This window comes from Oenanthe melanoleuca, chromosome 1 (genome assembly GCF_029582105.1).
Source record: "Oenanthe melanoleuca isolate GR-GAL-2019-014 chromosome 1, OMel1.0, whole genome shotgun sequence".
NCBI classification, from domain to species: domain Eukaryota; kingdom Metazoa; phylum Chordata; class Aves; order Passeriformes; family Muscicapidae; genus Oenanthe; species Oenanthe melanoleuca.
The window spans coordinates 73,407,458-73,426,188 of NC_079333.1; the positions used below are offsets into that span (position 1 = coordinate 73,407,458).

The following is an 18,731-nucleotide window of genomic DNA, read 5'->3' on the forward strand; positions in this document are numbered from 1 at the left end:
GCTTAAGAAATAAAATGAAAACTTTAAAGACTTGTTTGTGTTTTTAAAAGGATGACACTCAGGCTAGCTAAGTGAACATACATCATTGATATGGAAAAAGAATTCTGTAATGCCTAAATATTCATAAAACCATAGTTTCTACTTAGCCCAACTGTGAAGTAGCATGAAGAGGGGACTTGGAATTTCTAGGTTACCACTGCCAAGCACTGAAACAACATTTTCCTTAACAATTAAATCTAGCTTATAAAGCACCTCTTTTCTGCTCTCACATCTTAAAGATTACATAATTAACCCAAGCTGCAAGAGGAAGATAGCCCAGGATATAGTTTCTCTGGAGGTATCTAAATTTCACAGCTGAAAGAGGTGTTTTGAGAATCAGGTAGCTAGGACTGACTGAACCCAAAGATAAACCCACTCAATTCTCAGAGCATTTCATCATCATCTGGCACAAACTGGGAGAACACAACAACTTTTAGTACTTCAAAGTCAACTATAAGACATCACAGCTTTCAGATAATCATTCCAGGAACATATCACCGGTGATATCAGCCCAAAGCAAAAACAATCCAAGTGTACCTACTGCAAGACTTCACCAGCCCCAAGAAATTCCCCCTGCTTCACATCTTACTGATCCATCCTTTTATCCAAAGTCAGTTTCAGGAAACAAACAGAGTGGCATGGGGTTATATCACCCTTTTGCCATTAAAGGAACAGAGCAAAAAGATCCACATCCCTTCCACCAAAAGCAGCTTGTTCCTCCTTTAATTTCAGTGTAATTAGAACAACACAGTATTACACACCATTAAATATTACATACATAATTTATCTATATATGTATATATCTTCCACTTGGAAACCAGACCAGGGCACTTCATGTTATTCCACAGTCATCCCTCAGCTGCACTGTAAATCTTACCAACATAATTTCTAAGAGATCACAAAACAACAAACCAAATTGTGCTTACTGGTTCTTCTCGTGTCTCACAGAATGTTCTGCTGTCAATACTCAAACCAGTCTTCCCTGAGAGCTCTTCCTGAATAAAAATAACTTTAACACCTGCATCAGATATTTTCTCTTGTGGAAAACAATTATCCATCTACACTTTCATACATCCTGTGCTGGAATTTGAGATGATGTGCTGTAGAAAGCTGTCCACACAAGCCTTCTAGTTCCATTCACTAGCCACAGGAATCTGAGCATTACATCATTACAAAAGTATCTGGGTAAGCCACAAACCAACCCCAGTTGCAGTTGCCTAAAAAATTCCATGTTTCACCTCCTGAGACTAAAAAGCTAGCACTGCTCAGTTGCAGTGGATTGCAGTTGTTCGTGTGGAGAACATGCAAGAGCTACCTGCCAGCAGCTTTTTAGAATTCTGCTGGCTGTATGTATACACCCTCTATCTTCCCTTTTCCCTTTAACAATCTGTGACTGTCATATATTAAATCCCCTTGTTTCACAACACCACAGTCTTCAGACTTTCAGGAACCTCGAAGCTTTTTTACAGTGTCAGGTTCTTGGGATTCTGATGTTAGGCTGGCAGTTTTATAAGACAACTGTAAAAGAGAATTAACAATTACAGAAAAGCAATGAAGATTAACTGTTCCTGGAAGACCCAAGCAGAAGGGAACAACAAACTGTTGGTTTGATTTCTTATAATCAAAATTTTGCAGCATTTTGAAATGCTAATTTTTTGATAATAACAGGACTTAATGGGATCAAAATTATTATCAACAATGACGTTATTTCAGAAGTTTCCTGTGAAATGGCTAATCATTAAACAAACAAACAACCAAACCTTTCCTCCCCAGTTCATAACTTTTGTAAATTCATTCCTTTGTTCTAAAATGCAACAGTTGCCATGCCTGAATTTTCTTCTGAGCAACAGGCGGTAGCAGTTGTTTCAAAGAACACATATAACACACTCTTGCTCTGTAAGAAGGTCTCAGTTTTCTTTTCAGAACACCAGGTATCTGAAGTGAGAACTTTAAACTACAAGCAACCTGTGTTTTTGCAAAAACTAAGAGTTGGGCTCTTTAATGACCTGCTCTCGCTCAAAAAATATAGAGATCAGGCCTCCAGATACATAATGAACTGCTTGAATCTGAAAGTACATGAGCAGCCAATTCCCACCCATTTTTCCAAGATCACAGCTGGAAAGGATTCTTGCCAAATTTGTTTTTGCTTGGTTTTGTAAATACTCCCAACAGAGACAAAATAAACAAACAGCATTATAAATATTCTCTCTACACAACTACATAGAGAAAATTGCTTCCACATAGTTTTGCCAGCTTTATTCTTTTAGTAAGTAAACTTTTAGTAAGCATAGAGTTTATTCCTACCAATATTAAAATAATGGAGACTGATAAAAGAACCTTCACGTAATGAAAGTAACATCAAAGACTGCTAAAAACCACAGATTAGAACACCAATATCTGTTGCAAATGGGTAAAGCTAATCACCTTGATAAAGAACTAGATCTCTACCACTACATTTTTTTCAAAGTTTGTCACAGATTACATACTGCAACAAATCAAATTATGGAGCATTCAGATTGAATGATTCCAGAACTTTCAATTTCCATAGACATTTGAATTACTTTGCTTTTTATTTCAAATAGTTTTTCACACTTCTGAACACAAACTGCAACCATCTTGTCTCATTGTCCAGCTTGTTCAGCCATGCAGAACAAAGTCCTTTTCACCATAAGCAAAGCCACCATTCATCCAATAATTTGAGTAATCTCTCTGTACTTGTTCCACATTGGATGCATTACTTTTGACCTTAATCAGCCAGAAAAACATACTCCATTTAAAATTAACTCTTCTTAGTACCTAACAACACTGTTGCCTACTTCAACAGAATAAAAACAGACCGATACATTCTAAGATCCTATTTGTTCAATTTGGTCTTATGGCTCAAATTCAGCTGCAACCAGCTAAATCAAATCACCTGTTCCTAATGCTCTGCATTTCCAACTAATGAGCTCCCAGACTTTATTACAAAGAGCAAAGGCTTTTTGTAATACTCATACTTATGACAAGCCGCACTTTACGCTCTTTTGTTCAGTAATTCCAACGCCTAGGGTTGCACAGTTCTTCAGCACTGCCTCTCACATGTAACAGGTGCCTTTCAATTTTGTCTTTTTCAGGCATTGCCTTTTTCTATGCAAAGGTCACTCTTCAGTCAGCAAACATCAAAAACAGTCCTGGAGAAAACAGCAGTATCACCCACTCTGACAACACCTCTGCAATACCCTCCTCACAGCCAGGATTACACACATTTTGCAACATATTTATTTCTACGAATCCCAGTTCTCATCCACGCTAATTGTCCCTTAAAGCTCAACAGAAAATGTTCCTGTAATTCAAACCAGATAGATACAACTTTATCTATAACTATTCTGAGAGAAGATACAGCTTAGAGTCTTTTTCCACATCTCACTCCAGTTCTTATTTCTAACCTCTTTTTATGAAGAGTTATTCCAGTTATTGTAGAAAAGCATTAGAAATATTTCTCTTTAACTTACAAAAATTATAAGGCATCTCCATAATTCAAGTTCTTAAACTTATTTGTAAATCTGATTTTATTTGCAGTTCTGTAATTTCTCTATGCAGCTCATTTGAAATAGACAATCATCTTTTAACACTTCATTTTGACGTCACCAAATCAATCTCCAATTTGTCAGCCCAGTTCTCATTCCCTGTCAAGACCAAGCCTAAAATATAATAATCTGAAGAGCTTCACAGATTTCTGGGGATTGCTTAGCTTGGAAAAAAAGAATCCTGGGGCACTGGAAATCTTATTGTGTGTGAATACCTGATGGAAAGGAGTAAAGAACACAGGGCCAGATTCTTCTCAGTGGTACCCAGCAGAAGGACAAGATGCAATGGCCAGTAATAGAGTTATAGGAAACTTCATTTAAACTCCCAAAAATAAAAAGGGGGGGGGGGGGGGAGGGGAGGAACTACAACAAAAAACCCCCCCAAAACAACAACAAACCACCAAAACAAAACAACAACAAAGCTAAAAACCCAGCCCTTCTTAATATAAGGATAGTTCTATACAAGATTAGGGCTGCTCAGGGCAGGTTGTAGATCCTTTGAGATATTCAAAATTAGGCTGGATGTGGTCCTGAGCAATCTGGTGACTCTGCTTTGAGCAGGAGGTGGACTAGATGTGCTCCACAACTCCCTTACAATCTCAGCTATTCCGTGATACACTTCCTATCACATCAAAAATTAGTTCCGCTGCTATTTTTACTGTGCGGAAACATAATTTCTTCAAAAATGAGACAACATTGCTGCACATAATTTCTTTAATTTTTTTCTTTGGTCAGACCAGAGAACAAAAGTCTGCCAGAGAAGTTCATACAGGACATATTCCTACGTACCCTGAGAACTTTGAGCCCAAAGGCAGTCAAAGTGAACAGCAGGCACAGTTGATGTCATACTCCTTCACACAGCTCCCCATTTCAAGAAAGCACTGCAAAGGTTTCCCTAGACCACCACTTCCAATCTTTCAAAAACCATTTAACATCTCTTCATCTCAACACAGACCAGTATTATATAGCTCCCCTTTTTACTTTGATCCCCACAAAGCCAGCAGCACAGGTGGCAGCAGCAGAGATATGTAAATTTGGGTACATTGCAGAAATTCAAATCAGCCCTCCCACAAACTTAGGATATCAAAACAGGAGGGCGGGGAATAAACAAACCCAGACCAAAAAAAAAAAAAAAAAAAAGAAAAGAAGCAACTAAAACACTCATACAAGATGGTTTTGCAGAGAAAAAACTATCTTCAGGAAGGAGAAGCCTCAAAGTTTGCTACCCAGAAGTTTCAGCTTTCTCAGAAGCTCACTTGTTTTCAGCAAGATTTATACACCATATATGAATAATGGATACAACACACAAAATTATTTCCTGTAGTTGCTATGAAATTGAAATAAAACAGATTACAAACTGTTCAATGGTTCAACTGTATCAATGCCTACCCGTACTTTCAAAGTAACTAGCCAAAAAAGATAAAATATAATCAAGTAATTGGATTTATGGTCTGGAACTTTTATATAAACAAAGAAAAAAAAAAAGACATTTTTAAGAAGCCTTAAGACTGGAACCAAATTTGAACCATCTCTCAGTCTTATTTATCAATAATAAAGTAAAATGAGACAAACTACCATAGCCATCTTATAATTATCAAGAACAGCAACAATTGATTTTTATTTTGAGAAGACTAATCAGGAAAACATTGAATGAGAGGTACAAAGACTAGAACGAAAGCATTCATCTGTAATAACTAGGTGTAGAACTAAGATCGAGCTCTTTCACTGAGAATTTGTCAATTATAAAAATTAACATATAATTGTTTTCTTTTTTTTCCCTCATATACATTCCGTATTTTTCACTTTTCCTCTCCAATACTATAATTATTCAATTCATACATATGCTACCATAAGGAAATTAGGTTTTTTTCTGGGAGAAATACAATATACCAAAAATACAGAGAATTAGCAATAGCAATACTTTTACTATTGAGAAGAAATAACAACTGCCATAAATTCTGCTGTGAATCTGTGGGTTGAAACAGGGGAGAGGGGAAGCAAAAAATAAAGCTATAAACCTTGCATCTCAAATACTGAAGGTAAAAACATTTAGCATGAATCACTATGGCCTACTAATACTCATATTTGTCACACAGTTCAACTCTCTTAGTCTGATTTCTATCTAGATTGAAACAGGGTGTAAGCACATTTCCAGCAGGAATAAAAAAGTTGCCTAAAATTAGCCTATCATAAAAGTATTCCTCAGCCCTTGTATAACTCTATTTCCACTTATTTTCAAGGAAGGTGCACTTATCTTACATTCAGAATACAAAATATTTGATTCTTTATCAGTAACACAAATATGCAAAGCATGCTTCCAGATTTCTAATTAACCAATATCACCTTCTGGGTGCTACGCACCCTGCACAAACCAGTCTGAAATTTTCTGATGTTTTTAATTCGGAAATCTGCTTAGTGTACAACCCTAAGAGTTTAATACCAAAATCAATAGTTACCGAACTGTAGCCTGCATCCAGAAAACATATTTAATTGGAATTTATTCTGAGTTTCTGAAACTTCTCAGTTTTTAGTGCAACATCACTAAAAACTTTTGTACCTGTACCTGACTCCTTCCCTTCCATCCATTACACTTCTAAACTGTAAACTACTGCAATTAAAAAAAAAACAGTTTTAGAATAATCTCTCACTTGTTTATACTTGCTAAAAAGCCAAAACGCTGTAAAAAATCACTCTTAATTAGCTAAGCTACTGATAGAAAGAAAAATAAAGTAGAAGCCCTTTAGGGAAAACCCAATCATTATGACAAATGGCTGAATAAAGAATGCTAATAGAGGCAATTAGAAACTTACCTTGCATTAATACTACTTGAGAAAAATAAGGAAAATAGTGAATTTTAGGTTCTATAGCAATCCCATAATCTGAAGGGAGACTCTTCTTGCACCCAATGTATCTGACAGAAAACCCAGGTGTCTGTTTCAAAAAGCTGCCAAGCAGAGCAACTAATAATACAATAAATTCTCCTGATTCAAGCCTCACTTTTTATCAAGCTGCAGAAGGCTGTTAGTTCTATACTAATATACAACCAGCACAGTCTGACATTTGTGCATATATGCACATGGAAACTTACCCAGATCAACAAATAGTTTACAAGTAAAACTAGTTTTGATTACATAGCTGCATCCACACAAATTATTACTTTTAGGCACACAGAACACCACTGAATTAAACAGTACTCCACAAAAGGTATATCACCACAAAAGCAATAACCAGATCAAATTCAATCACAGGACACCAGGGAAGGGATCTCAAGGAAAATCTGGTCCAACCTTTCCCAGCAAAAGTACAGTCTAGACAAGGTAGCTCAGCACCCTATTCAGGCAAGTCTTAAGAGTCCAGCATCAGGGAATTCACCACTTCCCCAAGAAGATTATTCCAACGAATGATTGTCCTAATTGTGAAAAATCTTCCACTTGTGTACAATCAGAATCCTCCCCAGGGATAACTTGGACCTCTAACCCCTATTTTCCCATGTCATTCCTAGTAAAAAGGCAGTCTTCATCTTCTCTGTAGACACCTTTTAAATACTGGAACATGGTGATAAGGTTTAGCCTTTCTCAAGGCTAAACACATCCAGCTCTCTCAGCCCTTTAGATCCTCTGCAGCTGTCCACATCTTTTTGGTATAGCAGGGACCAAATTACTATAGTATTTTATATTATTATTAATTTATATTAGATGCCTTGTTGACTTAGTCCATCAATGCTTTGTGCATCCTCTAGTCCCCTTACCACCCCACCCCCAAGAAAGGGAATACGCAAAAATTTAAGCAAATTTTGAAAATGCAGCCAAGATACATATTTATATTTTCTACTTCAGAAACACAAAAGATGGCACTATGTAAAAGCTGACACCAGAGCCTTGTACACCACTCATAACACAAGGCCCAATATTTAAATGTGTTCACTACATCAGTAGCCTTTTGTCTCTCTGGGGAACAAAGATGCCAGCTGGCTAAGAGGGTACCTTACTCAAACATGAAACTACTGGTACATGAAACTTGCCATGACACAGGGCCAGTCTGACTGGTCTATGAGGTTACCTGAAAGACACAGTCACCATAAGCTGCATCTATTTACCTATTCTGGAAGGCAACACAATGGAAATAAGTTTTCCTGACTCCTCTCAAACAGCTCCGCACATCTATTACACAGCCTTCAAACAGCCTTTGACAACAGAGTGAGATGATGTTCACGTCATTTTCACCAATTAAAACTCTTCTGTCCTGGCACCTAAGGGCTGAGCTTCTAATATGTCATAGAACCATGACATCTGTATCCAGGATATTTTAAAACTGATTAGCCAAGATCATAACGGTCCAAGGATCTGTCCAGTATTTAAGTGCTGTAAATTACTGCAAAGTATTTGTCAAACTCTAACATAAACAGTTAACAGTGAGCACAAACTCTCCAAAAAAAAAAAATAAATAAACTGGGGAAAAATTTTGCAGGTACCAAACACAGAGCTCACACAGGAAGCAGTTAAACAGTTTATTGTAAAAGGAGAATGAGTTACAATAAGGAAGACAGTAATACCTATAGTGTGTAACTATGAAAGAACAGTCATGCCAGATCAAAACAAAGGATCCTCTAGGCCAGACCCTTCTCTTGCAACAGTCAAAAGTGAACATCTTTGGAACAGTGCAAAAACAGATAAGTAAACAGCAGTATTTCCGAAAACACCTCTCCAGTTTCCAGCAAACTGACACTTCAGACACCTTCTGAGCCAGAAGTGGTGTCTTTATACTTAACAAACTTTTCTGTTCATTTGTCAAATTCCCACTTAAATTTAGTTAAACTTCTAGCATTTATTGAAGTAAGACAGCTTGAATGTCAACGCTTATTTACATTTTGCATAAAGAACTTGTAGATCTTGTACTGAAAATACAATGAAGAATGAATAAAAATAACTTACTGCATAAACACTGTTATTGCTACCAAAAAAAAAAAAAAATGAAAAGGGAGGAAGATAAAAAAGGGGTTTATCACAGAGAAGAGGCTTGTCTTAAAGATGATGGAATTTTAAAAGCGCCAAAGGAATTTATTACCATAAATTTATAAACACACTCGATTATTTAAAATACAGCTTCCTTCAAGAAGCTCCAGAAGCTTACCACAGCCTTGAAATGCAGGCCAGTCTGAAAATCAAGGTCATATACACTTACTCCGAGCCAGCCTTGCAGGAATCTCACACACTTACAGGCAAATATGCACTCTCCCCAGGCCACTTCCACAAGGCATGAAGAGAAGCAAGACAACACCTCCTCAGTTCAGTAATGATGCAGCTTCACCCTGCACACTCAAACTCATATCTACACAAAGCCCTTAATGACAGCAAAAACCTAGAGTCCAAACTTCAACTGCACACACAGAAATTTAGGTCAAAACCCAACTCTGTTTTTATTCAGGTTACAACATGCCCACTGTGCAGCAGACAGCAAATTTCAGGTTTTGACAACCTTCCAGCACCATCCTACATTTCCTCCACAGTTTTTCATTCCTTCGGCTCACTCTCTACCCACTCACTTTTTACACATCACTCTTCAAACACGGATCAGACATCTTGTTCAGGGAGAAATATATTAAACCTTCACTCCTCTGCTCTATTGACACTCCAAACTCTATTGGGCTTACTCCAAACAGCATTTATAAAGTGATGTCCCTCCAAGTGATTTTTTGGGGTCAAGAAGTTATTACTCTGCTCACACAAGCACAATGGCTGCTCTCTTGTGTAAGTACAGCAAAGAACATCAGAGAAAGCTGCATGACTTGATCACTGACACTACTTCCACCGTTTGTGGCAGAAGCTGGTAGCTGGTAGGTGGGGAGGAGGGATCACACTACAGAAAAAGAAGAGACAGTCCCATGATTTAGGCAATTTAATTATAACTCAGAGAACTATGTTCTATTCCTCTCTTCTACACAATGAAAAAGCCCCAAACCTTTTTCTTATCTAAGCAGATGTCACATATTGTATGCACTTTACTTTTCAAACATTTATTTGGAAGTAAAATCAAAGAGAATAATGTACTGAAAACCACTATAAAATTGCTTTATTCTGACATAATGGAAACGGATATAGACTTCTTGAACTGGGCACAGAAAATTAGCAAGCAGCATTCACATTGCTCACAGATTTTATGCCTCTACCTATCTGCAGGTCTTTGGTGTTCTGGGAGGTTTTTTTAGACTATTAAAATTCACACTTGAGCAACTCTTATAAGAATAGAATAAAAATCATGAGAAAAATAACACCACTTTGAAAAAAAAAGATTTGAAGCAAAGTCCCAAATTACGTGGACTAACAAGAACCCTGAAGATCCACCCATTCAGTACAGCTAACAGTACTACAAACAAAATAATAAATCAAGTCAATAAAAAGCACAGGTCCTCGGATCACGCAGTGATCAGTACACACATACTGATGGAATAATCTTCATTCACTCACTTCCAACAGCTGACAAATCTGACTTTTAAATGCTAAAGTGTTATAGATTCTGTCTCAAAGTAGCTAGTTGTCTTAGTTCCAATACATCTCAAAGGAATAATAAAAAAAAAGCCCAAACAATATCAACAGTCAATCAAGAAACCCTCATTTCTTTGTCTCTGGCAATCAGCAAACTGCTCATATTTGGAAGGTGAACTTGAAATCTCAACAGCAGGACCTACACAGCAGTAAATTAATTAGCTCAGAGAGTGCGGGCCTACGTAGGCTACAGGACATCCAGTATTCTGTATGAACACATAATTCATGCTAGGCTTAAGCATGCAACATTTTCAATTCAAATCCTCAGATTTTGCAAAGAAAAAATATTCATGACTTAGAATCTTGACTCACAAGAAAACAAACCACAGTAAATCAATACTTAAACCAAATGATGCACACTTTCAATCCAGGAGATAAATTTGAGAGAAACTCTTACGTGCCATTCATAAGTCGTTCCTTTGGAGATAAGGGCAAGAAAGTTTCTAATCAGATGTGGGAAATATTAGAATAACAACACACAGATACCAATGACCATAATGTTTTCCTGGGAGCAGTTTCCATTTAAACCAAGAAAAACGAGGCGGGGGGGGGGGGGGGGGGGGGGGAGGGGGGAGAGCCAGCTCAGTCAGACAAAACCGCAGTAGTTATTTCAAATATATAGTTAAGACACAGAACGAGCAAATTCCACCGTGTAACAACAGCAGCTGAGCAGCTCTCGGAATCAAACACAGGAGCCAAACGCGATTCCCGAGCACGCACCTCAGAGCAGCACCACAGACATGGGCACTGCAGCATGCGCTGAAGGTCAACATTTCCAGGCCCTGCTCGTACGGACCGGTTTTGCGTATGCTTCGCCTGCCCACCCCAAATTAACGGGGCCAAAAAATCGCCCACTGCGCCGCGGTTCGCTTAGGAATGAGAACAGCGCGGAGAAGTCCCGGCCGGGGGAGGGGGCGGCCCGCCCGCAGCGGCACAGGCTGCCCAGCACGGATGGACGGGGACAGAGGCAGAGGCGGGCAGGGACCCGCCGGGCGGAGGGACCGCGCCGGCACCGCGCCAAGCGCTGACACCACGGCTCGTCTCCATCGCGCTCCTCTGCCCCCAGCCCAGCCCCCGCGGCCGAGCCAGGGCCAAGAGGCGCGTTCTCCCCTCGCCCTGTCCCCCCAGTCCCGGGAATTCCCCCCTTTACACCCACCCCGGCCCGAGGTGCGTGTCCGTGCCCGCCCTTGGGGCAGCTGCTCACCTGCATCCCCGGCAGCCCCGCCTGCACCGGGGAGTGAGCCATGGCGGCGGCGAGGGAGGCCGGGAGGGAGCCGGGTCTCCTCAGGCGGCTCCAAGGCACAGAGCTGAGCTCATCTCCACGCTCTCTCACACACAGCGCCGCCGTCGTCGTCGTCCTCCTCCTCCTCCTCCTCCTGCTGCTGGCCCTTCCCCCGGGCGAGCAGCGCCTGTGCGCCGGCGGTGGGAAAGGGGCCGTCCCAAGCCCGGGTTCTCTAGGCCCCCGTCACGGATGCAAAGGCGGCAGCGGCTCCCTCATCCCTCCTCCTCTTCCCCCTCCTCCTCCTCCTCCTGCGCGCCGTGCCGGCGACACGATGACAAACCTGAGGCGGAGGAGGAGGCGCAGGAGGAGGGGGCGGAGCGGCGGCGGCGGCCCCGCCTCGGCCCTGAGCGGTACCTGCCCGCCCGCCGCCATGGGCGCGGCCCGGGCCCCACACGCCGCCCCGGGGAGGCGCCGCGGGCAGTGCCGGGCTCCGCTGGAGCCTGCGGGGCCGGGAGGAGCCCGGCTTCCCCTCAGGAGCTGCAGGAGCCCCAGCCCAGAATGCCAGTCGTGCTTTCCTGCAGTTCCGAAGCGGGAGCAGAGCGGGTCGGCGCTGAGGTCTCTCCCACGCAGAAGTTCTGCATATATTCAAATCCCTTGAGAACGCGGCGATGTTCTATTCTGTGTTACAACTGGAATATAACAGCTCGGTCACACAGCTTCCCGTGTGCCATGGAATGCCCTAAGATTCTCGCCTTTTTCCGCCCCGGCACAAAAAAACCCTAGGGAGTTTCATGAGTGTTAAGGTTTTTGAAACCTATCAGCCAGTGAGGCTGGGATCCATAGGACAGCGGGATCGCTGTCTTTTCAAGTGATTTTTCAAAATTACGTGAGCATCCACTGCAGCATAAGCTGCTTTTCATTAGATAATTCACTAGACTTTGTACAAATCTCTTACCTGCAAAAAACACTTGAAAATAGAAAATTATTATTATTGAAAGTGGTTGGAACTTTCACTGAAGTTTTTCCTATAGTTATGATATTCTTTGTTGTCTAATGCTACACAATCTGGTTTTCCTGAAACTTGGAGATGCATAAATGTTCCTAAGATCTCTACCTCCAAGCATTATTCGAATAAAATTAGCCAACAGCCTTATGCAAGCAAATAAATGTGCCCACACACAAGCACATTTTTTTTTTACCTGAGAAAATATACTAAATATACCAGCCCTTGAGTACAATGAAACAGGAAAGGATGATGGCTAGAAACTGCATAGAAAATTGAATAAGTGGAATTCTTTTTTGAATTGTTCATAAATGAGTTGATAATTTCCTTAATGCTGATATGGAGTTGAGATTCTGTGGGGTTTGGCTTCAGGAAATAGGAATAACTTTGTACTGTTTACTGCTATGTAATTTTCAAAGAAACATAAAGTCTTTTCATTTGTGTTCTACCTCAATCACAAATCAAATAACTGTCACGAGAATCAGTGCCAAAACTCTCTATTTAGATTATTTTCTAAAGCATTTCTGCAATCTTCTTTTAAAAAAAAAAAAAAAAGTTTAATATCTCCAGAGTTGCTCCATTGTTTGCAGTAAGTTTTTCTAGCTTGCTAGGGAGAAAGTCAGTGGGCTACAAGTGAACCTTTTCCTTTGTCTCATGAATATCATTGAGCTGTTGCTACATCACATAATATTAAAAATCCTCATTGGGAAAATGTCAGTTTTACCATTGCCAATGCAGTTTTATTTTTGGGGTTTTTTTCTATATAGTCATTACAATGTGAGTTTTATCAGCTGCTTTACTTTTTCTGCAGTTGCACGTTCAGTGTGGAGTCAAAATAAAAAAGGTACACAAGTTTTTTCTTTTGTATTAGGAAAGGCAAACAACTGTTATTTTCTGTCCATGAGTATATTCGCTGGGACTTAAATAATTTTCACAGGGAATATATACTTGACTTGGTAGAGGTGATTCTGGTTTATCTTGTTAATTCCCTTTCTATGTTTAGGTTATAGATTGTCTAGCTCAAGGCACATAAGGACAAAAAAGTTCCCATGCTGCTCTGAAGTGATTTCCACCATGTAAGCTCCTGGCCTGGGGCCATCATGAGGTCTTTCTGTTGCTTGTATAGCATCATGGATTTATTGTATGTCAAGGCTTTGAAGTTCTGCATTATATGTTCAACAAGATTCTGTGCCTGAAAAATTATGGTTTGAGTTGTGGAATAAATTATGTGGGCAGATTTACTTGTCAAATGCAGGAAAACAAAGGAGCAGATTCAAAACTCTTCAGTCATAAACCAGAGAGCAGTCCAAGTTCTAATGAAGTCAAAATGATGTATTAGAAGGTCTAATGTCTTGTCAGCTTCTAAATTTTATACTGTGTCTCATGTTCTGATACACTTCCAATTTCCCCCAGGACTTGTAGAAATTTTTAAAAAGTAGTTTTGAATGTAATTTTAAAATAATGAATGTGTGTGTTTGCTGTTCATTTTGTAAATGCTAGTCTTTCAGTCTAAATTTCAACTCCATCTCAAGGACTAAATTACAGAAGGCTTTCAAATTTTCCTCTCCTTTTCTCAACCTTTTCTGGGTTTTTAAAATCTTTTCTGAGAAAAAAAGATTTTGTGCATTATAGTCCAAAGAAAGGCTAGTCTTGCAGAAATCTTTATTAAAAATTGAATGATTACATGTTATGCTAGCCAACCATCCCAATACAATGACTGAGACTTCAAAAATGAACACTTTTTATCATTAAGACGTTCCCTGATGTATCTTTTTGAAGCCAGATGTTCCCAGCATTCAAAGATTCAATGTATTTTGCATGTCAACTTCTCAATAACTGCTTTGCTTTCAATTTAACATAATACTTTGAATATGCAGAGATTTTCTGCCTTGCTGATTATGTTTAAGCCATAAATTATAACATTTCAGTCTCCAACAGTAAGAGAATAGTTACAAAAGAAAAATATAATTACATAATTGTAAAGGCTGTGACTGTGAACTTCTGCTTATAAATACCTATGAAGAAAAGATGTTTTCCTTACTGACAAAGACTGAAACTTCTCAAATGAACAATACAAGGTCATTGGTGTTTTCTAAGATGAAAGGTGCACTGGGAACCCAGCTATTTTTAAATTTATAATAATAAATATGTGACTCTTGCCTGTATCACAAAATGCACAGCAGCTTTAAAAAGGCTCTTCACAAATGGACCTTTAAGAATTTAAGTGTTCCTGGGGCAAGAGGGAAGGTCTTCACACAGGTCTCTAGCTGATGATAAAGAGGAAAGAAAAAGACAAAAACATTTCACAGTGGGGGGTGTTACCAATAGGCTGTCACAGGACCAATATGGGACCCATCTTGCTCAGCAAATCCACGAATGAGTTTGGAAAGAGACTAAAGAAAATTGACAGTCTTACATTGCCAATCATCATGAGGAAGAAACTCAAACAAAGCCCAAGGAGTTGAAGAAAAATCTCAGAGTGAGTGACTGCTGAGTGACATGGCAGCAGATGGGGATTCAGCATTGAAAATATGCTCCTTCAGCAGAGTAGAAGAATGTCAGAATATGAGTGCTGTAAATGTCTTCAATGTGGCCCTACATAAGAGCAGCTTTCTGGGAAAATTTTATAAGCATGAAGTACCTAAATCAGTGAATTAAATCCCAAAGGTATAATTCATTTTCATTTCTGCACACTGAGTCATCCTGACTATGGCTTCTCTTTTCAGATCAATGACCAGTCCTTTTAGCTTTGCTTTCTGGGAGATCTGCTCAAACAGCAACTTACTGTCCCAGGAATGAGAAAAGGGTAGGATGTAATTTTATTTTTTAAAAGAATATGTTCAATGATAAAAAGCACATTTCCCTGTAAGTAACAAAAAATATCCCTGTGTTGTCCAGGACTGATATTTTCCCTGCCTTTGGTTGTATATGCTCCACAAGATTACTGTACTTCCAAACTATGCAGCAATGATACATCCACAAAATATTGGGGTTTTCTCTGTTTCCACAAAAAATTTAAAATTTCAGTTTTCAATTTGGGTTGAAAAGGCTGTCCCTTCTACCAAGTTTGTGATGGAGCCTGTCTTCCTCTCAAGATGCCATGGGTAACCCTGCAGCTGTGTACTTCTTCCAGCAGAGGAAGCTTGTGTAGTTTCAAAAGCACACAGCTTGCCTTCCACAGCTAGATTTGGCTGATTTGTTCTGGTTCAACAAGCCACTTGCCAGAAGATGGTTTTTTCAATTACAGTAGGGCTGGAAGTTGAAACAATGACACTCCAGTTTAGGTCTTGTGAATGCTGAAGGAGCAAAAAATGGTTATTAAATTATATTCCCGAAAGAAAACACTTTTTTATGTTTAACATAGATAAAACATGCCATTTTGTTTATTTCCCTTCCTGGAGTGATGCTATTCATATAATTCATAGAAAAAGGCAGGTTTTTGAGATTTATAATAGAAGAAAATTCACTTTCTTGTGATACTGAGAATCATAATGGATAAGCCAGAATGAGGCAGGAAGTGAAGGAAAAGTCTGGAGTGTTATATGCTGTTTATTAATAATTAGCAGAATATAAGTGCCTGAAAGTATTTCAGTATTCCAGGCAGACAATTTAAATTAGATGGAGATCTAGAGCTCATTAAGAAACATGAGATTGATTTTACTGTCCTATGCCTCTGCCCCTGAAGAGCATCATTGCATTATATCTTGCTTTTTATAAGTCTTTTTCTTAGTCCCTTGTCATACAAACCAAACATATGCAAATGGAAGAAAACATATCTTTTCTATCTTCTTCTCACATTTCACATTTTAAAATGGAGTCATCAGTTCTTATCTCAGGCTAATGTCTGTGTAGACAGCAGATTAGCAAACTCTCTGGACTAAATGGATCCATTAAGAGTGACCTTTAATGGTTTTCAACTAAAATAGAGTCAATTTAGATTAGATAGAAGGAAGAAGTTTTTTACAATGACGGTGATAAAACACTGGAACAGGTTGCTCAGAGGGGCAGTGGATGCCACATCCCTGTAAGCATTAAAGGTCATATTAGGCTGGGCTCCGAGCACCCTGTCTATTAGAAGATGGCCCTGTCTCCAACAGATGACCTTTAAAGGTCCCTTCCAGCCCAAACTATTCTGTGATTCTGTGACCCTCTAATCGTGCTGAGACATACACTTTAGACCGTCCATGTCATCACAGACATGAAATGATTGCTTGCAGGCTACAGTTGTCCCAGCAGAAAAAGTTGCACTGTATCTCACTGATAACTGGTAAGTAGCAGTCTTACAACTGTACTACTTCACTATTTTAATTCAAGGATTATCTCATTTTTTACTCTTCATTAATTTCATTATATACCTGCTGTTACCTGTAAAATATTGTGTTGACAGAAGTGTGTTGTATTCATCTGTTGAATAAATAAACATGGATTCCTGCAAGTACCAATTGTCACTCTGGGGTGTTGTTACCAAAGAAAATTGTCATGATGTGATGGGTTTTTCAGAGTACAGCTTTGTGGTATGTTTAATCCAACTTAACTGCAGTCTACTGCCAAAGTGCTGATCCCACTCTTCCTTTCTCCCAGCCCTGGCTCCAGTCCTTGCATTAGCAATCACATGCCTGCTTGGTGATTTGGATCAGTTCACTGATCCCACGGGAAATGCATCCACATCCTGCTGGATTAGTCTCCTGTGGCAGCAGCCTCTGGGTGTTGCCCAGCAGGGACACCATGTGTGAGGGAGTGAGGGAGGGAGGCCAACACCTCCCATCTCTCATAGCCCACATTTAGCTCAGATGAGCTAGGAAGTGAAACTCCATCCAGAATGTCCTCCATGGAGTGCAGCCCTCATGGTCCAAAATTTAACATTCAAACACGAAAACCCAAAAATCAGATATCCTCAAAAAAGTGAGCTTGTTATTTTGGGAAGGTTTCTATTAGGCCATGAGCTGTTGTCCAGCACTTGAACCTGCCATCATCACCACTAGGTATGTGTGGGGGACAGCTACAGCTTGTAACTGTGCCTCACAAAAATGCAGCTCCTGTGCATGTAACTTCCTGCTCTGCCCATCATTCCTATTCCATTCAGCCTTCTAAAAGTAATTACCCAGTAAATTCCTGTTGTGCTCACATTACTCTGACGCTATCCAGCCATCTCCCACCTCCTCCTGCAAACCTCCTCTCATTCACAAAAATCAGCTGCAACCTCCCACTTGCATCAGACCTTTGGCAAGATCCCAGAGCCTTGTGCTCCCTTGGGATCTACAGTTGTCAGCTTAGTTATCCTCCTATCTTTTTCATGAGAGCAGGCTTCCTGAGGATTTTGGACTGAGTATATCTCTTCTGCCAGCTGAGGCAGTGGGTACCTGATGCTTTTATTGCAAAGAAGTGCAGTTCTTGCTGTTCCACATCAGCACTACTGTTTTCCCCTTCACAGAACCAAATTTACAGAGTGAGCTATGGGCTGTAGGCTTCTATTTACACTTCAGTGGAGTAGCAGAACTTCACAGTCTTCCCATCCCACTGTCTCCTGACAGCAGAGGGATTTGCCTCAGCATCACAGCTGCAGAAGGTTTCAAATCTACACTTTTCTCTGTTGAAGCTTAAGTAAGGAAAACACATATAAGCCCTTGAAACTGCTACCAAAAATTACCATCATGAAGAGATACAGAGATGACTCTCCTAGACATTTTGTATACAGACTTACTTGAGTTAAATGCAAATCTGCACACTGAGTGTAGCAGAGCTCACTTTGACAGTCTGTTCTTCCTTGATGAGGTTCTAGTTTCTTATCTGAATACTGCAGTTTTGTCAGACATTTACTCTCAATTCTGCTCATTTTGCATCTTGGACCTGGAATATATTCCCGTCCCAAAGTGCACCTTCTTCCCAAACTCCCCAAGGTGCAATAATTCAGGACTTTCCCTTATATTCTTTTGAGAAACTCTTCAGTACCAACTCACAGGTACTGTGGTATTATAAATATGATAGATCTTTATATTTTTTTTCTTTTTTTTTTCCTTTTTTTAAATTTATTTGGTGATATGGTTCTGTGCACTGATATCATACTGCTATCAGCACAAAGATTCTTGTCAACTTCACTGGACTCTTGCTTTCTGATGTTAGTAAGTAGTACATAGGCCTCTTAGCCCATGACACATCTTCTTTTTTACCTGCATATAGGTTGACACCATTGTCACTGACTTATTTCCAGGAGCAGTTTTCTCAAAGAATGTAATACAGCCCTATGCTTGCAGTTACTTGTATTTATGAAAGTAAAATAAAAATCTCTAACTTGTTTCTCGCTATAGCTCAAGGTTTTACCATGTGTCTTAACATCATTCTTCCAGCAGAACCACAAGAAC

At 39.7% G+C, this 18,731-nt stretch overlaps 1 protein-coding gene across 1 annotated transcript in view; it reads right to left on the bottom strand.

The window, feature by feature from the left end:
• STK24 (serine/threonine kinase 24) overlaps positions 1-11,686 on the bottom strand; it is a 53,450-nt gene extending 41,764 nt beyond the window's left edge. Inside the window, exon 1 of the mRNA XM_056497903.1 lies at positions 11,352-11,686. Within this exon, the coding sequence (XP_056353878.1) occupies positions 11,352-11,393 (42 nt within the window). The 5' untranslated portion in view covers positions 11,394-11,686. The remainder of the gene's footprint in view (positions 1-11,351) is intronic.
• Between the last annotated feature and the right edge of the window lie 7,045 nt (positions 11,687-18,731).